Consider the following 22,011-nt stretch of genomic DNA (forward strand, 5'->3'; position numbering starts at 1 on the left):
CAGGAGCGCACTGGACACATTGCACTTGCAAAACATTTATTGATATCATAGAAAATGTATGAGACTCACAAATACAGTATTATTATGAAGAGAAAGACCATCTACATTTTTCAATTAGAAAAACGTAATGTCAGTGTAAAAATAGATCCCAGTCAGTTCAATAACATCAATAACACTTTGGGATCAGTACTGTTACGTATCTCTCTATTCTTCACGCGTTTCCCTCTGGACTAGGAGACCTTCCATCCTTATCGGGGCAAAGTCAATGGGGATTATTCTCTACCTTTAACCACCACAAAAAACAGTTCAATACCGCATGATATTCAGAAAATGAGCATCTGTTTACTCTCTGGTGTCTTGTGGTAATAGTAATGGTGGTATAACAATATAGTGACTTCTTAGTATCCCTGGTATGTATGCCCAAGCCATCTCCAGTTTCAGCATAGGTTAGACTGAAGGTACAGTATCTGATCAATCAATCAACCAATCAATTCATCTATACATTATGGTGGTAAGTTAGACTGAAGGTATGGGGATCTGATGCACTGCGGTGCTCTCAAAGTCCGGCAGAACCACAAGACTATGTTGGACCACTGAGCTAAAACCTATTGGCATTAGCTTGGGGAGCCAAGCCAAGGTTACTCATCACGTTAGACTGAAGGGATGGGGATCTGATCAATCAATCAATTATGGTGGTTAGTTACACTGAAGGCATGGGTATCTTATGGGCTGAGGTGCTCTCAACGTCCTGCAGCACCTCCTGGTGGGTGTGATAGTGCATGGCTACGTAGGACTTAGCGAACCCAAAGGCCTGGGAGGAGGAGGAGTTGGTAGCAGGCTGCAGACTGTTGGTAGGGGAGCCGGGTCCAGCGGAAGGGCTGCTGTTGTAAATACTGTAGTATGGCTCGATACGGGTGTTGATGGGGGTGGAGGTGCTAGGGGGCCGGGGTTTACGTCCACCATGCCCGCCCGTGGCTCTCGGACTGGGGGCACAGTCCCGGGAGTGACTGGGTCCACAGGCTTGATCCACCAGTCTCTTTTGGGGCTTGGGTGAGAGGACATAGGCTGAGTTGGTCTCGTGGTGCGAGGACTTGTTACGGTTGACCTCGAGACTGCCTTTGCCCATGGCATGGAGCCGTGTCTTGTGCTTGCAGCAGAGGAACACCAGAGCCACCCATTGGAGACAGCAGAGGATGCGGCGGCGGAGCCCGGCGCTGTTGCGGGAGTACACGAACGGGTTGATGCACGACTTGAGGAAGATGAGTGTGAAACCGCACAGTTCAAACTGGTAGTGAGCGAAGCTGCTCTCTGGAGAAAGGACGTCCTGGGCTAAGGAGACGCCCATGGGGAGACAACAGAGGAGGACGGAGAATACGATCACCACACAGGTTACTACAGCCTTGGAGTCCTTAACTGTGGCCAGGTTGACGGTAGAGACTAGCTGGCAGCAGGTAGCTCCCTGGGCAGCGCCGGGTACTAGACCCTGGCTAGTGGGTCTGTTAGTGTAGGAGTGAGTCTGAATGTGTTGTAGTTTGTTGTAGGTCTGGTTGCGGTAGAGCGAAGGGACCTGGACGGCACACTGCATGCCCTCTAACTCGGCCGCGATGAGCGGGGGTGGTGGTAGCGGCGGACGAGTGGCGTCTACTGTGATGATGCGGCACTTCCTCACCTGGGGGTGGGATGGGATCAAGCATTCAGCATAGAGAGACACAACATGATATAAGCCCTGTTATAAGACATTATTTAGGTTCATACTGTACATGCTTATAGCAAGTTCTAAGTTAAGTTTTCTTAAAGACTTGTCAAATAGTCCCATAGTTGTGGGTCGCTAAGGCGATTTACCTGACACAAAAATCACATGCCAGCCATCCCTCTCTCTCTCTCTCTCTCTCTCACCCTCCCTCTCTCACCCTCTCTCTCTCTCACCCTCTCTCTCTCTCACACCCTCTCTCTCTCTCACCCTCTCTCTCTCACCCACTCTCTCTCCCCCCCCCTCTCTCTCTCCCCCTCTCCCCCTCTCTCTCTCTCTCACCCTCTCTCCCTCCCTCTCTCACCTGTGCGTTCTTCCTTAGCGTCTGAGCGATCATCAGGTAACAGACAGACACCACCGCCACGCAGAAGGCAAAGTCTGCCAGGTAGACATATAGAACCACCCTGGCACGCCCACCCGTTAAACCGAAGTGAGGCAGGCAGGGTCCCTCCTTTGTGGGGTAGGCTCGCAGGGTGAGCAGGGCAGCTATGGTGAAGCTGGAGGTCCAGAGGAGGGCGGTGAGAGCCAGAGTACAGGGGAGCGAGGCCATGCGGTTGGGCTGCTGGCCCAGGACCATACGGAGCCTATGGAGGGCGATCACAGCTACCGTCTCCAGAGACATGATGATGAAGGCTGAGCTGGTCAGGTGGAAGGTGAAGCAAAAAGTATTTGATACGCCACCCCCTCCTCCTGTAACAAAAAGTGTACTCTTAATAAGACTTTTGCAAACCTTTAAGAATCAGACCTGGGTTCAAATACTTGTAAAAATCTTTTCAAAGGGTGAGTTCGAGCAGTAAGGCTAACGAAGCCGACTGTAGACAAAAGTTGGCGAGTGAAGTCGGTGGAGTTGCATCTGCGAGAGCCGAAAGTCAGACAGTGTAGTAGTTTTCCAACAGCAAGGCTCAGATCAACATGGCAGTGTCAACATAGCTGCTATTGTTTATAAAAGTTGTTCTTTATAAATACAGAAATAAATGTTTCTATACCCCCATATCACACACTCAACAACTGAAAACATAACATGTGTACAATTAATTGGTTAGATAGAGGTCTCAAATATCACTTTCATTTGTGTCCCCTGTGGCTTTAGAATCGCGGCAAAGTTGGTTCCTCTTTCAGTCACTTCTTTGGTCACGTTCACGTGGGTCAACCAAAAACAAATAGTGCCTCCCACAATGCAGGTGATGGCTGCATGGTACTTTCCTGGCTACCCATCCACATCGCTCCGTTTCTTCTCCACTATGAGTCTGGATTTCCTCCCTCCCCGATTTCTAAAATGCAAACACATTCTGACTGGTCCCAGAAACCGATGGGTTGGGCCAGAGCCAGCCTACATAATGACGTTATCAACTTTGACACTCTGATTGGTTATATTTGTTAGAGATGATCCAATCACTGATTAATTTGTTTTGTGCAACTCCCATCATTTTGAAGCCACACAAATTACTTCTAGGATGGCTGATTCAGACAATGTATGTAGCGATTAATAGAGCAGTGGAATTAAATTCAGGGTGAGTCGTCAGGCAAGCATGTTACAGTTGGTGAGAGGCAACTGCAGCGACTTGAAGGCGAATTCATCAAAAACGACATGACCTTAGATCATGATTTTTGTAAAGTTCATGCAGTCGACATGTAGGCGCCAGTCGGACAATTTGGACAACGATGGTCACCGACTAGACCAAATTGATTTGCTCGATTCACCTGGAGTGCTAGATGGGCAGAGTTTGTCGTTTTGGGACTTTTCTATTGGTTTCCTAAGCCAGGCAAGCTCAAACAGGCACACGACAGAACCGAATCGATCCAAAGCAAAACATTTCAACCTGGGGACAGACAGGGCCCAGGGTCTTAGCTGAAGCAAGAGAGAAGAACAAAGCAAAGAACAGGAAGTAAATACAGTCTACTCACCTGAGTCAAGAAAGAGCACCAACGCGAACATCGGCGCCATCACGCAACATATAATCATATCACAGAACGATAAGTTCAGGATCATGAAGTCGAAGTTGGTGCGGAACTTGCGGAAGGCCGGGTCGAAGAAGGAGAGGAACACCACCAGGTTGCCATAGGAACCCAGACAGAAGATAAAGATGAGGACGAGGGAGCAGGAGGTCAGTGTAGCCGTGTGGATCAGGGCCCAACCAGGGGAGGAAGAGGAGAGGGACCTAGAGGGAGGAGGCGGATGACAAGGAGGAGGAGGAGAAGGAGGAGGAGTAAGAGAAGAAGAAGAAGAAGAAGAAGAAGAAGAAGAAGAAGAAGAAGAAGAAGAAGAAGAAGAAGAAGGAAGGAAGATTTTATAGACATATTTTCCTTACATTCCAAAGAAATGTGTCTTTTGCTTTTCAACCCACCCACCCACTCTCACACTCACTCACTCACTCACTCACTCACTCACTCACTCACTCACTCTCACACACACTCACTCTCACACGCACACACCCCTTACAGAAAAAACACATGATTTCACATGTGGAAAAACACATGATTTCACATGAAATGTCATATGTTAAATGTTTTTGGAACACTTCACATGTGATCAGGTTTTCACATGTAGTTTCATGTTATCACATGCTGCTTTACATGTTGTCACCTGTTATCACATTAACTTCACATAAGATCACATGAGAAATTCATGTGTTTTGTCCGTAAGGGACACACACACACCTTGGGCCCAGGCTGCTGCTGTTGTAGGTGTGGTAGTGGCGAAGCACATCCACCAGGGCTGACGGCGGACTGGTCACATTCATTGTACACATACAGTAGGGCTGGTTTCCCGGACACAGATTAAGCCTAGTTCGGGAATAAAAAGCAGTTTCAATGGAATTTCTCCATTGAGTTAGTGAGGACTGGAGTGCAGCCTCACATGTTCACACCATTTCACTGAACGGCATGGTGAAAGTATCTGCTGTCTCCTCCACTGACATGGTCCCCTTGGTCATGGCAAAGACCACAGATTTCTAGTAGAAAACACAGAAATCAGAGTTTATTACAACACCATGTATGAAAGATGTCTATGATTACCATTGTGAATGATAAGAATTCTGCTTGTTTTTTTCTCCTACCTGACAACCACTGAGTCTAAATAGGCCTAGGCTGAGGCAAAAGCAAGCTGATAAAAAATGTGTATCCTACACTTATCTAATCATTCTATCGATGGTACTTCATATGATATGTTTACACAATAGATGAACATTCGACGATTCTCATATGATCACATTTAAGCCTACTTATTAAAACATATAGCATTTGCATGTATCTGTTTGTTCCGTGTGAATGCTCTGTGATCTAAACGCATGTCAATATTAATAGAGTGAGAGTCATCATGGTCATTTAATTACGTATGATGAAAACCAATACAATAGCCTACTGAAGGTTTCGCTGTCCATCCCCGCCCCCATCCCAGCTACAGGCATTAGAAATGAAAAAGTATTCATTCACAGATGATGATCAGAAGCAATAATAGACCATATAGCGCTATCTATTCTGTATACAACCTGATATTGTGGCTTACTTGAAAAAGCGCAGCTAGAAAAATGATAGACATTGGCATATGTAGGCTAGAGAAAACAATATGCTAAAATGGACATCGTTGTTATATAACCCATACATTTTCATATTTGAAATTGGCAACTTACCGTCTGCCTCCATAATAACCACAAGCATTTTTATTCACAGTATATCATACAAAAATAGCGTGTTTTTTATTTTCTTGTCGATGTGACGTATCCCCAAAAAAATATCCTGGAGAAGACGACGACCGCGCGCTGTACATCGACAAGACCTGGGAGATGAGTGTGTGAAGTCACCGTGTACGTGCGGCGCGTGCGGGTACCAGGTACCACCTCCGGATGTCAACCTCTCTAGCTTGAACTTCTCAATCTAAGGGACAGTTCGACATTTACCGGGGGGGGGGGGTGGGCTTGTCCAACTCAGGGTGTCCTAAAAACCACCCTGTGTTTATAAACGTGAATATGGACTTTGCCACTTAGCATTCTTTTGTGGTACAGTTGATGCCAAGCAGGGCTATGGGGGTTGGCTGACCACCACAAACAAACCCACTCTCCCTGCCTGTTCCATTAGGCCTACACAATGATCAGAGCCAGCTGCAGACAATGATCAGCTAAGGGGAAATCAGATTTTCAACATGTTGATGCCATATTTATAAGTCACTAAAAAATATATGCAACAAATTTTCCACCAACCGGTTTCTGTGCCAACCAACTTCGGGCGCTTCAATATCATGGTTTGCGCTTTCAACACCACAATAAATAGACTATGTCAATCTGGACAAACAGAAAGTGCATCCCTCCCTACCTTGTAGGCTTACCCAGTATCGAAGGCTTGGCTTGACAATCTCCACGTCATTAAACTTTTTGGTGTTTTGTAACAGATGTTTCTTTCTATTCATCAAATGGCTGCTGCACAGTTTGCGATTGATTGATTGATAGATTTTATTTGTCAGTTTAAAAAAAGAAGACATATACACACAGTACAAATATTGTTTTAAGTGACTGGGATTGTACAATAAAGTCAGGAACTTATCCATTGTTGTCCCTACTTTTTACATAAATACATATACAATTACATAGATACAGACACATTACAGAGATACAGACAAAAACAGGTTATACTGTTCACACATTAGCCAGCTTTGACATTCTTTTAAAAAGTTGTTATGGTTGGTATGACTTAGAGATGCTGTGGTCGTTTTTCCACTCAATAGCGCCGGTATATAAAAATGTGTTCTTACCAGATAGACTCTTATGTTTGGAGGCTGAGTCCGTGATAATTCTGTGGACCAGACCAAGTTGAATTAATACTACTGTTTGTTTTCCACAGATAGCCAGCCTAGCTGCTTAAAATGTTCGACCTCCAGATGAGTATGAACGGGGAGTTTTACAATTGTTACAAGCTTGTTTTGCCTTACTCTTTAGATGTTTGGGGCTGCTGGTGAACCATAACATGGCATAATCAAAGTAACACTGGACAAGCCCACTTGCCATTCTTTAGGGTGTCTATAGCTAGGTTTCCATCCAACTGGTGACAAATTTTCATGCAAATATTCAAAAATCTGCATAGTGTTTCCATCAAATTGACTTGTTGAGGATAAAAGTCTGTGCTTAAGTATATACTGCACATCAAAATAACTTTGCAGTTAAATTCCCAAATAAAAAATAAATGTTAAATGGTTTCAATTGCATTTTCAAATCTAGGCCTACTGATTGTTCTGTCACTAAAAATGATGATTAGGTATAGGGAATGTGCCCACTCTGGTATTGGCACATGCGCTCTAGCAAACACAAACGGCATCCAAGCATCGCTCATCATGTCACCAGAATCAGACCCTCAATATTTATTGAAAGGAGCATCAAGCTCATCACCGTGCACTTTCACCACTCTGTGAAGTTCATCATAATTTATTTAATCTAGCCTAATAAACTGCATGATGTGAAACATTTTCTCCAACATACTTCACTTGCATAAAACGTTTGGATGGAAACCTGGTTAATGTCAAGCCATTTTGAGGGTGCTGGAATTATATTTTGGACACACATGCGAATGCCTACAGGAGACTTTTGAAGTAGCCTAATCAGATTAAAACATTGTGACTGGTTGTGTTTATGCCACATATAAAACTTAATACACATAAAAAGTTAAATGACTAATATTAAAGCTACAGTGAGGGAAAAAAGTATTTGATCCCCTGCTGATTTTGTACGTTTGCCCACTGACAAAGACATGATCAGTCTATAATTTTAATGGTAGGTTTATTTGAACAGTGAGAGACAGAATAACAACAAAAAAATCCAGAAAAACGCATGTCAAAAATGTTATCAATTGATTTGCATTTTAATGAGGGAAATAAGTATTTGACCCCTCTGCAAAACATGACTTAGTACTTGGTGGCAAAACCCTTGTTGGCAATCACAGAGGTCAGACGTTTCTTGTAGTTGGCCACCAGGTTTGCACACATCTCAGGAGGGATTTTGTTCCACTCCTCTTTACAGATCTTCTCCAAGTCATTAAGGTTTTGAGCCTGACGTTTGGCAACTCGAACCTTCAGCTCCCTCCACAGATTTTGTATGGGATTAAGGTCTGGAGACTGGCTAGGCCACTCCAGGACCTTAATGTGCTGCTTCTTGAGCCACTCCTTTGTTGCCTTGGCCGTGTGTTTTGGGTCATTGTCATGCTGGAATACCCATCCACGACCCATTTTCAATGCCCTGGCTGAGGGAAGGTTCTCACCCAAGATTTGACGGTACATGGCCCCGTCCATCGTCCCTTTGATGCGGTGAAGTTGTCCTGTCCCCTTAGCAGAAAAACACCCCCAAAGCATAATGTTTCCACCTCCATGTTTGACAGTGGGGATGGTGTTCGTGGGGTCATAGGCAGCATTCCTCCTCCTCCAAACACGGCGAGTTGAGTTGATGCCAAAGAGCTTGATTTTGGTCTCATCTGACCACAACACTTTCACCCAGTTCTCCTCTGAATCATTCAGAAGTTCATTGGCAAACTTCAGATGGCCCTGTATATGTGCTTTCTTGAGCAGGGGGACCTTGCGGGTGCTGCAGGATTTCAGTCCTTCACGGCGTAGTGTGATTAGGAGCACTCCTTTAAGAATGTGCTCCTAATCTCAGCTCGTTACCTGTATAAAAGACACCTGGGAGCCAGAAATCTTTCTGATTGAGAGGGGGTCAAATACTTATTTCCCTCATTAAAATGCGAATCAATTTATAACATTTTTGCAATGCGTTTTTCTGGATTTTTTTGTTGTTATTCTGTCTCTCACTGTTCAAATAAACCTTCCATTAAAATTATAGACTGATCATTTCTTTGTCAGTGGGCAAACGTACAAAATCAGCAGGGGATCAAATACTTTTTTCCCTCACTGTATATTGAAGCATTAGGTTCTAGGTGCGCGAGGAATAGCCGCTCAGATTGGAGAGGAGGCAGAGCGCGCGTTAAGCTTTCCTGAATAACTGGGCCTGCCAGGAACATATGTGGCTACATTATTATAGGACGACTTGGGAGTATGATCTGCAACAGACAGTGCAGCTCAGTTCTAGAAGTAAAATACAGCCAGACTGGCCTGCTACTGTGCCTTTCTAGACCTTATGAACTGTCGAGTAGACCCACAACTGATTCAAATGGAGTGAAAAATTCAAATCATGCGCCGTTATTCAATTGATATTTTCACTGCAGCCTAGAGTATAATTTTGTACTCACTTAAAAACAATATAATTATTCTAGTCTAGGTAGGATAATTGTAATGTCCCTAAACAAGATCAATAGGGGAGCTTTTTGAGCTGCGCGTCATTTCTTCACTGTTCCTTCATGCGCAATGATGAGCCTGGCATCTCCGCTGCCTATCAGCTATTTCTATTTGTTCTTGTGGATTCATTTTGAAAACGTATGCAGCTTTGAATGTTTTTATGTGTGGTATGATTGCTAGTTAGCCTATTGCAGATCTGTACAAACAATCCATCTACCACTAATGTCACTATGAATGGTGGATAGAGGGCAGGATAGACAGACTACAGTTGAAGTCGGAAGTTAACATACTAGGGGTGTAACGATCCATCTACTACATCGATGTATCGATTTATATTCCTATGATCCAACTACATCGATCTGTGCTCGGCGAGTTGGCCTTTTGGACAACATATATCAATCTAACATCGTTTTAAAATGTAATAAATCGATTGTATCGATACTAGGAAATAACCCATTGGATTTAAGCACGTCAGACTTTATATGGATGTTTTTTCTTAGCACTTTTAATGATAAAGGCTTTAAACATTACTCGATTCAGTCTGCCTATCCGTGACGTCATCGCCCCGCGCCAGCAGCAGCGCAAAGGCGCAAAGACAACAAAACATAGCATGGCGGACGACAGAGGAGAAGCCGACGAGCGAGAAATTATCAAGCCACCATTGCGGTCCTTACAAGAAACAGGAATCTAGGAAACTTCACCTGCACTGTCCAGTATCCAGGTATTTATTTCAGTCACACTGGTTGAATTTTTGGCTAAAAGGTTACTGAATCGATTTCAAGTCACTGAATCGTTTCGGATCGTATCGTTCTAAATGAACCAATATCGTCCTTGAATCGTATCGACAACCACGAATCGTGATACAAATCGAATCGTTGTTAAAACGAATCGTTACACCCCTATAACATACCTAGCCAAATACATTTAAACTCAGTTTTTCACAATTCCTGACATTTAATCCTAGTAAAAATTCCCTGTCTTAGGTCAGTTAGGATCACCACTTTATTTTAAGAATGTGAAATGTCAGAATAATAGTAGAGATAATTATTTATTTCAGCTTTTATTTCTTTCATCACATTCCCAGTGGGTCAGAAGTTTACATACACTCAATTAGTATTTGGTAGCATTGCCTTTAAATTGTTTAACTTGGGTCAAACGTTTCGGGTAGCCTTCCACAAGCTTCCCACAATAAGTTGGGTGAATTTTGGCCCATTCCTCCTGACAGAGCTGGTGTAACTGAGTCAGGTTTGTAGGCCTCCTTGCTCGCACACACTTTTTCAGTTGAAGTCAGGGCTTTGTGATGGCCACTCCAATACCTTGACTTTGTTGTCCTTAAGCCATTTTGCCACAACTTTGGAAGTATGCTTGGGGTCATTGTCCATTTGGAAGACCCATTTGCGACCAAGCTTTAACTTCCTGACTGATGTCTTGAGATGTTGCGTCAATATATCCACATAATTTTCCTTCCTCATGATGCCATCTATTTTGTGAAGAGCACCAGTCCCTCCTGCAGCAAAGCACCCCCACAGCATGATGCTGCCACCCCCGTGCTTCATGGTTGGGAAGGTGTTCTTCGGCTTGCAAGCGACCCCCCTTTTCCTCCAAACATAACGATGGTCATTATGTCCAAACAGTTCTATTTACAAAATCAGCAGGGGATCAAATACTTTTTCCCCTCACTGTAGTTTTACTGTGGATATAGATACTTTTGTACCGGTTTCCTCCAGCATCTTCACAAGTTGCTTTGCTGTTGTTCTGGGATTGATTTGCACTTATTGCACCAAAGTACGTTCATCTCTTGGAGACAGAACAAGTCTCCTTCCTGAGCGGTATGACGGCTGCGTGGTCCCATGGTGTTTAAACTTGTGTACTATTGTTTGTACAGATGAACGTGGTACCTTCAGGCGTTTGGAAATTGCTCCCAAGGATGAACCAGACTTGTTGAGGTTTACAATTGTTTTTCTGTGGTCTTGGCTGATTTCTTTTGATTTTCCCATGATGTCAAGCAAAGAGTCACTGAGTTTGAAGGTAGGCCTTGAAATACATCCACAAGTACACCTCCAATTGACTCAAATGATGTCAATTAGCCTATCAGAAGCTTCTAAAGCCATGACATCATTTTCTGGAATTTTCCAAGCTGATTAAAGGCACAGTCAACTTAGTGTATGTAAACTTCTGACCCACTGGAATTGTGATAGTGAATTATAAGTGAAATAATCTGTCTGTAAACAATTGTTGGAAAAATTACTTGTGTCATGCACAAAGTAGATGTCCTAACCGACTTGCCAAAACTATAGTTGTTTTAACAAGAAATTTGTGGAGTGGATAAAAAATGAGTTTTAATGACTCCAACCTAAGCGTATGTAAACTTCCGACTTCAACTGTACAGTGAGAGAAAAAAGTATTTGATCCCCTGCTGATGTTGTACGTTTGCCCGCTGACAAAGACATGATCAGTCTATAATTTTAATGGTAGGTTTATTTGAACAGTGAGAGACAGAATAGCAACAAAAAAATCCAGAAAAACGCATGTCAAAAATGTTATCAATTGATTTGCATTTTAATTAGGGAAATAAGTATTTGACCCCTCTGCAAAACATGACTTAGTACATGGTGGCAAAACCCTTGTTGGCAATCACAGAGGTCAGACGTTTCTTGTAGTTGGCCACCAGGTTTGCACACATCTCAGGAGGGATTTTGTTCCACTCCTCTTTGCAGATCTTCTCCAAGTCATTAAGGTTTCGAGGCTGACGTTTGGCAACTCAAACCTTCAGCTCCCTCCACAGATTTTCTATGGGATTAAGGTCTGGAGACTGGCTAGGCCACTCCAGGACCTTAATGGGCTTCTTCTTGAGCCACTCCTTTGTTGCCTTGGCCGTGTGTTTTGGGTCATTGTCAATACCCACGACCCATTTTCAATGCCCTGGCTGAGGGAAGGAGGTTCTCACCCAAGATTTGACGGTACATGGCCCCGTCCATCGTCCCTTTGATGCGGTGAAGTTGTCCTGTCCCCTTAGCAGAAAAACACCCCCAAAGCATAATGTTTCCACCTCCATGTTTGACGGTGGGGATGGTGTTCTTGGGGTCATAGGCAGCATTCCTCCTCCTCCAAACACGGCGAGTTGAGTTGATGCCAAAGAGCTCGATTTTGGTCTCATCTGACCACAACACTTTCACCCAGTTCTCCTCTGAATCATTCAGATGTTCATTGGCAAACTTCAGACGGGCCTGTATATGTGCTTTCTTGAGCAGGGGGATCTTGCGAGCGCTGCAGGATTTCAGTCCTTCACGGCGTAGTGTGTTACCAATTATTTTCTTGGTGACTATGGTCCCAGCTGCCTTGAGATCATTGACAAGATCCTCCCGTGTAGTTCTGGGCTGATTCCTCACCGTTCTCATGATCATTGCAACTCCACGAGGTGAGATCTTGCATGGAGCCCCAGGCCGAGGGAGATTGACAGGTCTTTTGTGTTTCTTCCATTAGCGAATAATCGCACCAACTGTTGTCACCTTCTCACCAAGCTGCTTGGCGATGGTCTTGTAGCCCATTCCAGCCTTGTGTAGGTCTACAATCTTGTCCCTGACATCCTTGGAGAGTTCTTTGGTCTTGGCCATGGTGGAGAGTTTGGAATCTGATTGATTGATTGCTTCTGTGGACATGTATCTTTTATACAGGTAACAAACTGAGATTAGGAGCACTCCCTTTAAGAGTGTGCTCCTAATCTCAGCTCGTTACCTGTATAAAAGACACCTGGGAGCCAGAAATCTTTCTTATTGAGAGGGGGTCAAATACTTATTTCCCTCATTAAAATGCAAATCAATTTATAACATTTTTTACATGCGTTTTTCAGGATTTTTTGGTTGTTATTCTGTCTCTCACTGTTCAAATAAACCTACCATAAAAATTATAGACTGATCATTTCTTTGTTAGTGGGCAAACGTACAAAATCAGCAGGGGATCAAATACGTTTTTCCCTCACTGTATATTGACCTGTGGTATAGTAAAAGTTAGCGCGTGGAAAAGCGTAGTGCATAAGGGAAGTACCAAAACACCTTGAAATAGAGGTGCATTCAAGCAAATGAGGAAATTTGGCTACGATGAAAGAAATTGTATATAGGAAAACATGCAAAATAGTGAATGTAAACCAGGGAAAAATGCACTACCCTCCCCTGTGCCCAATAAAAACAAACAACCCTCCCCTATATTGGACACCCCCCATAAATGTCCAACTGTCCCTAACGAAATCAAAAGAACAACAAATCCATTCTCAAGGGAGAATAAGCCACAATATTTAGTCTAGAAATACCTTGGGAACAGTGGGGTCTGACTCATTCTTGAATCCCCTCTCTCTGTAGGTTACAGTGACTTTGCTATATATGCTACCACCTGTACATTGAGACCCAACTCCTAGACCTTGGTGTAAGATAAAGGGACCCTCTCAACATGGTACAGTTAAGCCAGTCAAAGTGCAACCTTAAATTGCACTGCACATCCAAGACGTGTCTACTTGATATGCATGTATAGGCACTGCACCATATTTTCTAGCGTCAATGGCTGCCCTATTCAGGAGGATGCATATGGCCCCAGCAGTGACTAACTTCAATATGAGTCATCTCAAAACCAACTGGCACAGACACACACTAGAAATGTGTTACAAGCAACCCATTTATTTCTTTTATTTTCTTCATTAAATATAAGCAAACAGTACATCTAAAAAAAAAAAATCACTGCAGTTTTGGCACTACACTATACAGGAGTGAGGTACTAAACTGAACCGATGCTTCAATGAGACTAGCTTTTCAAGTCTTCATGAAAAAACAAAATATTGAACCAAAAATAAATCTCTCTCTCACTAGGGTTTTTAAAAAAGAATGGAGAATAATATTGTATTGCGGAGTAGAGTACAGAAGAGGAAGGGGTGCGATGCTAAGGTGGTGGACAGGAGGTTTGGTTATTCCTTGGGCCGGTTTCACGGACACAGATTTAGCCTAGACCTGGACTTTGGCTTTTTTTTGTCCTTGAAAAGCCTTGCTTCAATGGAGACCCTCCAATTATCTGTGTCCGGGAAAACAGTCCCTTGGGGTTTTGAGAGGCGTTTAGACGCATGCCATGATGATCAAACTGCGTTCATCAGCTCGACACAGCACACACATACAGCCTTGGGGAATGAACACAGCACACACATACAGCCTTGGGGAATGAACACACACACACAAACTTCATCTACTGCATATATAGCATTGCCCATGAAAGAGCAGGATGAAATCAAAAGCTCGGTCACTAAAAAGCTGAACAACCTAGTTCATCACAAACCAAAATCTTTCATTACCAGCAACTCTCTCTAAGAATAATAAAAACATCAGCACTTCAAACCAATAAATAAATAAATACATGTTTGTGCATTTATGTTATATACATATGCTATATACACATAATAAAATATGCACATATCATATATAGATTAAACAATGTACACAAACGTCATGTACGTAAATGTGTGTGGCAGGTTCAAATCTAAACTAAGTCCCAAATGGCACCCTATTCCCTATACAGTGCACTACTTTTGAACAGAGCCCTATGGGCCCTGGTCAAAAGTAGTGCACCAAAACCAATAGGGTACCATTTGGGATACATCCCCAATCTAATCTGAACACATACAGACTGTGGCTAAGAACACTTCACTATAGGAGAACTGGGACAGTACGGTTTCTACCCTCTACTGGAATAATAGTTAGTTGGCTCAGAGTTGATAACATTGATGGGATTTTGAGCTGAGAGCAATAGTATGGGGAGGGAAACTAGCTCTGGTCCAGGGCGTAGCGTGCACTCCTCCACAAGTGGTGGTGCATTAGTGGAAGAACGCACACTACACCGTGGACCAGAGGTAGGGGGAAACCTGCGGGTATCATCAAGCATTCCACATAAACACAAGCATGCAAATAAAGAAAATAAAAATAACAAAAGAAATAAACTGTACAGTAGTATTACAAACCGCAGGCCAATCATCCCTGCTATGGTTTATCCTTAAATATTAAGTATAGTAGAAATGTAAATGAGCGCTAAATACACAACTCTTTTATTCCATCCATTCATCCATTACGCATTTGTGTTCCCCCCAACCCCCTTTTTAAGGTCCTCAGGGTACAGGGTCATTTTTGTTAGGGCACAACATAGAAAAACATTTAGAAACATTTTTTTTAAAGGAAAACCCCGCAAAAAACAAGCGGTTATTATTGGACAAGTCCCAGGTAGTTCCTCCCTGTTTTTAATTCTGTTTTCTTCCGTTTGATGCCTGATGAATAGGACCCAGGTGTTGTCCGTTGGTCTGGCCAGAGGGCAGGGGCCTGGATGTGAGGCCTCAGTCTTCCCTCTGCCCTCGTGCAGGCTGGTGTGTTCTGTTATGGGCGTCTCAGAGTAGCGGTGCTGATCGAGAACCAGGCCGCCCTGTCCATATAATGGTATTCAAAACTATCTGAAAGGCAAAACTGATTCTAGATTAGCAATCCTACTCAAACGCTTTGTGAATACGGGCCCTGTTCTGTTCAGTCTGAGGCCTTCCCAGAGTGAGGAATTGTCGAGTGGCTCAAAGAGGGCATCAAGGAAACATAAAAATCTCCTCAAAGTTGCACCAGGGCCCTAAAGAGACAGAATGGATAGTGGGATTAATGCTTGGCCATCAAGAGAGACAGAATGGATAGTGGGATTAATGCTTGGCCATCAAGAGAGACAGAATGGATAGTGGGATTAATGCTTGGCCATCAAGAGAGACAGAATGGATAGTGGGATTAATGCTTGGCCATCAAGAGAGACAGAATGGATAGTGGGATTAATGGTTGGTGCCTTGTATTGTTTATAATGTACTGTAATTAGTGTTGGGATTTTTCCACCCAAGCATACGTTTGAATTGTGTGTGTGTACCAGTTATCTAGGCTTAGTAGCAGGGAGACACCAGCAGGTGTGTGTACGTACCAGGTATCTAGGCATAATAGCAGGGAGAGACCAGCAAGTCGGTCAGAACCAGCAGCTGGTCGTCAGTAAACTGCTGTTTATGCTCCTGCCAGTTGTCATGGTGAGTCCGCCTGAAGTTAGACAGGGTCTTCTTCACCGTCATCTGCAGGAGGAGACACAAGAAGACGCATTCAGGGACAAGATGACAGGGATCGACGAGAGAGCGAGAGAGAAAGAGAAGTGTGTGTGGTCCCCCTCACCTCAATAGGCTGTGTGTCGTTGAGGTGTGTGTGTGTGTGCGTGAGAGCAGAGTGCGTGTGTGTTGCTTGCTTCTTCCTCAGTGTGTGTGTGTGTGTGTGTGTGTGTGTGTTAGTCCTGTTCACCTCAATGGGCTGTGTGTCGTTGAGGTGGGCACTGAGGTTCATCAGTAGCTGGGGCATCCAGGTGGGTACATCGTAGGGGCTGGACAGGATACAGGCACTCAGACCTAACACTCCAGCATGACGCCGCACCAGATCTACACACACATAGGGAGGAACAGACTGAAAAGGAGCATTGAAAAGCTGAGGTATAACATGTTTAGTAAGGTCAAGGAAACTACATTCTAGAAGACCATCTAACACAATCATGGCAACTGTGTTCCAAGTAAGGCAATGGACCGTTGCATGTAGACCCGGGTTTCCCAAACTCGGTCCTCGGGACCCCAAGGGGTACACGTTTTGGCTTTTGCGCTAGCACTACACAGCTGATTCAAATAATCAACTAATCATCAAGCTTTGATCATAAGAATCAGTGTTAGGGCAAAAACCAAAACGCGTTCCCCTTGGGGTTCCGAGGACCGAGTTTGGGAAACGCTGATGTAGACAGTGGTTGTTCCAATATCCACACTAGCATAGCACTTAGAATGAAACTATGCAGTGGCCATTCTAGTGTGGATATTGGAACAGAGCCAGTATGCCTGTAGCACTATCAGGAAGAGTATGTGTTCTAAGTAAGGCATTGGACAGTTGTGTTAGAAGCTACCTCCGGAGGGGATGGTGTCCACCACAGAGCCCAACTCCCTCTTCCTCTTCTTGGGCAGGCGGGTCTTGCAGAGGGCCTCGAAGTGATTCTGCATGGGGCCCTCTATGGACAGGAAGTTACACTGGAGGAAACCGCTCAGAGTGGTGGCAGCCATCTCCCTCACCTGGGGGACAGAGGGAGAACGGAGGTAGAGAAGGAGAGGGGGAAAGGGTTAATTATTTATGCAATGCAACAGTGTGTGTGGCCATATATGGAGCTGGCTGGCCCAGTCTGTACTGACTACCTCGGCTCATCTCAGAAGCTCTATCGAAATTCTCCTCCTCGCCTCCTTCTCAAAATGCATTGGAGAAAGTCTTAGGGGGAGGGACCTTGGACCTTCTCCTACAACACTGTTGGCAAGGTGATGGGAAGCGAGGAATCACAGAAAGGCTCATTGAGATTGAGCCAGAGAGAGAAGAGAGAGAACAGGGAGACTGGAGTTCATTTAGTGATTCAGTCTCACCCTTGAGCGCACAAAGGCTCAGGACTGTTCTGTAGCTAGGCTGTGTACTGTACGGTGGGCTGGGGAGGAGGAGGGAAGAGGAATCTACAGCTGCAACCAGCATCAGGCCTTTTGTGTTGCTGGACTTCTCTTTAGAAAATAATTATGAAGAAATAGTATCCATGTTAGTTCCTGATCAGTATGTGTATGTTATTAAACAGACACACACGGTCGGTCCATGGTTGAGATTGAGACTGCAAACGCAACAGTGATTACTGAGCCCTGACACACACACACACACACACACACATACGGTCCGACGTTTACACAACAGTATTAACCCCAATCCTGTCACTGATTGAGTGAACCAATTGATGTCGCCTAGCAACGAGAGGTGTCAAGCAGCCAAGGAATGTCAATATATTAGGCTCAAGAGTAAGGCTGGTATAATTATGGACAATAACATTTTATTGTTGTCATAATCGTCTTAATACATTCATTTTAGGAGAAGGCTGGATTCAACTTTAAGTAGATATAGTTTACCCAATAGCGGTTTTTCATTTTTACATTAAGTGTGTGAAGTTGGTTATCATTTTACGAGCAGAATGGCACGGTCATGAGGAGAAGGTTCACTTTCAAAAGTTCCAAGTCGGCAAAACCATTTTGTTTTTTTAGACAGGGGTGTCACCAAAGCTGTGTTGTATTCGGTAGGTAAGGCGTGGTTCATTTTCAAAGATGCATTATGATGCATTACAAGCTCAAAAAATAACATAAAAAAATACACAATTACGACAATAACCATGACCATTTGCATGACAATTAATCATTACCTAGAATTCCATAATCGTCACAGCCCTCCCTAGAGGACAGTTGAACTGAGCCATTTTGTCTGGATAGAAAGACAGAGAAATGGCTACATACATCTATCCAACCCCCTCTCCCCCTTAATCCCCTCCCCATAGCAACAGAATACTCCTGCAGCCTGTGGTTTCCATAGCAACAAGTGAGAGAGGGACCGGAGGGGGAGAAAGAGGAGGAAGATGGAGGGAGGAAGAGTGCCTAATCCCTACATACAGAGAGCTGTAAGACAGGGAGCAAAGGGCCTGTGAGCAAACACACACACACAAACTTTCTGTGACAGATTGCTCAGCAATTACACAATGTGATCTGTAACAAATAGGCCTACCTCCCCACACTGCTCTGTCCCCGCTCTTTCAGCCATGACATCTTCTGGCATTAATCAGTCTCTACATATCCATGTCTTTGTTCCATGTCTTTGTTATGCATAATGATCATCCACTCATGCCTGTTCAACTCCTTTACTACATTCATTTCCTGTGTGTGTGTGTGTGTGTGTGTGTGTGTGTGTTACCTCTAGCTGCTCGTCCTCCAGCAGGCGTATGACCAGTGCTCTGACGTCGTTGACGGCTCCCTGGTCGCTCATAAAGGTGAACAGGTTGTAGAAGACCATGATCTGTAGGTACGTCAGCACCGTGTAGCGAGCATGCCACGAACTGCTGCCCGCTATCTGTAAAATAATATAACATAGAATGTTAATTACAACACAACAACTAGGGGTTTAATGGTTCACCAAACCCACGGTTTGGTACGCATTGAGGTTTTGGGGTCACAGTTTGGTTTCGGTACAGCAGGAAAATGAAATGCCAAAGGTTACTGTAGTAAATTTTTCTTTTGGCAAAATATGCTAAACTAACTCAGGAATAGATGAGCCATACAATGTAGGGCCCTATAACATCCGTTTTATTTATCCCCAAATTCAGTTCTCATTAAGTTCTTCCAGGTTTCTGATTTTTCCGTTTTTCAGATTTTCAGTCTCAAAATCAAACTTGTTTAATAGAAAAACAACACAATTGGAGGTTCTAAGTCCACAACAATGCTTAAACCACATCAGACCATTTTTGAGTTAAGGGAAAAAATAAAATCATTTTTGGGTGTAGATACCCTTTAATTTAGGTGCGCACCAGCAAGAGCCTTGCTTGGTTAGCAGTGTTTCTGTAGCACACGTGATTGCAGAGTTTGCTGAACAAATCACGACTGAATTGATGCAAATAATCATTATATTATTCTGCCAGGTATGCATAGACTACTTTGTAGAAGATTTTGGGGAAAGCCTTTCCATCTACTAGAAGACCGTTGTCACTAGCATAATCGTTAACGGCTACATAGTAGCAGATGCACACACAGACGGGGGCATTCCCACGCCGCTGCCTCTTCAGAAAGTGGAAGGAAAATATGAATCACTTACACGTGTCTTAACATTTTGGGCAAATGAATTAAATGTTCTAATAAATTCAATACATTTTGTTGATATCCTACAAAGTTGAATACAGTTTTGCTTCTATTGTAAAGCAAAAATGTTCCCAAACTGGAGATTTAAACAATGATGGAGGATCCTCCAATTCTGGTTTATCGACCCCACCACTCTCCATCGTACAGAACTTGTTCCCGGCTGCGCCTCACAAAAGGATTTTCAAATGCACCAATTAAGATTTGGACTTCGATTACAATGTGCGTATAGGCTCTAGTTGATTTAATGGAATAGCCTACAATGTTTTTTCAGCTCAGATTAACTCAAGAGGCATGCAACGCAGCATAGGCATAGCCTATAGGCCTAGTGTTTTAATTGATAGATCTATCTATCTATATATATATATATATATATATATATCTACACACACACACTCATTCAAGGGTTTTTCTTTATTTATACTATTTTCTACATTGTAGAATAATAGTGAAGACATCAAAACTATGAAATAACACATATGGAATTATGAAGTAACCCCATAAAAGTGTTAAACAAATGAAAATATATTTTATATTTGAGATTCTTCAGATAGCCACCCTTTGCCTTAATGACAGCTTTGCACACTCTTGGCATTCTCTCAACCAGCTTCATGAGGTAGTCACCTGGAATGCATTTCAATTAACAGGTGTGCCTTCTTAAAAGTGAAGAATGGAGGCGACTGTGTTCTTGGGGACCTTCAATGCTGCAGATCTGTGCTTCGACACAATCCTGTCTCGGAGCTCTACGGACAATTCCTTCGACATCATGGCTTGGTTTTTGCTCTGACATGTACTGTCAACTGTGGGACCTTATATAGACAGGTGTGTGCCTTTCCAAATCATGTCCAATCAATTTAATTTACCACAGGTGGACTACAATCAAGTTGTAGAAACATCTCAAGGATGATCAATGGAAACAGGATGCACCTGAGCTCAATTTAAAGTCTCATTGCAAAGGGTCTGAATACTTATGTAAATAAGGTATTTCCGTTTTTTTTTTTAAATACATTTGCAAACATTTCTAAAAACCTTTGACCTGTTTTTGAACAATTTTTTTATTTGGACTTTGCAGTGAATGGGGAAAATGGTTGAAGATGAGTCTGGCCTGAGATTTGTGTGTGTGTGTGTGTGTGTGTGTGTGTGTGTGTCAGAAATGAAAGGCGGGTGGCCCGGTGACTCACCTCCCGCAGTGCGTGCACGTGTGTGTGTGGTGACCTACCACCTGCAGAACATGTGTGTCCCTCCTCTGTGTCGAGGAGTCCTTGGTGTGTGTGTGTGTGTGTCCCTACCTCCTGCAGGGCCAGTAGGACCAGTGGTATCTGCTCTGTGTAGAGCAGTCCCTGGGACATCAGAGACAGACAGGTCTTGGCATCCCTCTTCAGCTCATCATAACTGTCATCATTCTCCACCGGAGCGATCTACAAGAGGAATAGAGAAGAGAGAGAAATGGGGTTAGGGATAGGCCTCTCCCTCAGAGTCTGGTTCCTCTTCAGGTTTCTTCCTTCCTTGACCCACCCACCTTGAACAGCAGTGGCAGCAACTGGAGCTGCTCTGGAACAGCCGTGGAGAAAGAGCGTCCAGCACTGGCCATCAGCCACTTGAGTACTGGAAACAAATAGAAAACCTTTATTACACTGTATGCTCTGACGAAGGTCATTGTAACTGAAAGGTTGACACATTAAAATGACTGAAATGTGCATTAATCTTAGTGTGAGGAGACTGTTTTCTTTGGTTTTACACCCGAGTTTATCATCATCTCTATCAATATGCTCTCGCTCTCCCTATCCTCTGATCTCTTACCGGTCTTCAGTAGTTTGATGGCCTGTGTTCGGGTTAGGGTTCGTATCTGTCTTCAGTAGTTTGATGGCCTGTGTTAGGGTTAGGGGTCGTACCGGTCTTCAGTAGTTTGATGGCCTGTGTTAGGGTCAGGGTTCGTACCTGTCTTCAGTAGTTTGATGGCCTGTGTTCGGGTTAGGGTTCGTATCTGTCTTCAGTAGTTTGATGGCCTGTGTTAGGGTTAGGGGTCGTACCGGTCTTCAGTAGTTTGATGGCCTGTGTTAGGGTTAGGGGTTGTACCGGTCTTCAGTAGTTTGATGGCCTGTGTTAGGGTTAGGGTTCGTACCTGTCTTCAGTAGTTTGATGGCCTGTGTTAGGGTTAGGGGTCGTACCTGTCTTCAGTAGTTTGATGGCCTGTGTTAGGGTTAGGGGTTGTACCTGTCTTCAGTAGTTTGATGG

At 43.7% G+C, this 22,011-nt stretch overlaps 2 protein-coding genes across 2 annotated transcripts in view; both read right to left on the reverse strand.

Moving 5' to 3' along the window:
* Nucleotides 1–21: 21 nt before the first annotated feature.
* Nucleotides 22–5,527, reverse strand: gpr75 (G protein-coupled receptor 75). The gene is made up of 4 exons (XM_084141549.1): nt 4,409–5,527; nt 3,656–3,909; nt 2,055–2,440; nt 22–1,669 (listed from the first exon to the last, which is right to left on the reverse strand). The coding sequence occupies exons 1-4, from the start codon at nt 4,498–4,500 to the stop codon at nt 701–703; spliced, it is 1,701 nt and encodes a 566-aa protein (XP_083997675.1). The 5' UTR covers nt 4,501–5,527; the 3' UTR covers nt 22–700.
* An 8,138-nt stretch (nt 5,528–13,665) lies between these two features.
* Nucleotides 13,666–22,011, reverse strand: part of LOC311100862 (proteasome activator complex subunit 4A-like) — a 55,985-nt gene continuing 47,639 nt past the window's right edge. Inside the window, exons 38-44 of the mRNA XM_084141859.1 lie at nt 21,296–21,381; nt 21,066–21,194; nt 18,842–18,997; nt 16,989–17,151; nt 16,349–16,482; nt 15,987–16,128; nt 13,666–15,653 (exon numbers count right to left, since the gene is read on the reverse strand). Coding sequence (XP_083997985.1) covers nt 15,994–16,128; nt 16,349–16,482; nt 16,989–17,151; nt 18,842–18,997; nt 21,066–21,194; nt 21,296–21,381 — 803 coding nt within the window. The 3' untranslated portion in view covers nt 13,666–15,653; nt 15,987–15,993. The remainder of the gene's footprint in view (nt 15,654–15,986; nt 16,129–16,348; nt 16,483–16,988; nt 17,152–18,841; nt 18,998–21,065; nt 21,195–21,295; nt 21,382–22,011) is intronic.

Source organism: Coregonus lavaretus, assembly GCF_964263955.1.
Source record: "Coregonus lavaretus genome assembly, chromosome: 25".
Lineage (NCBI taxonomy): Eukaryota > Metazoa > Chordata > Actinopteri > Salmoniformes > Salmonidae > Coregonus > Coregonus lavaretus.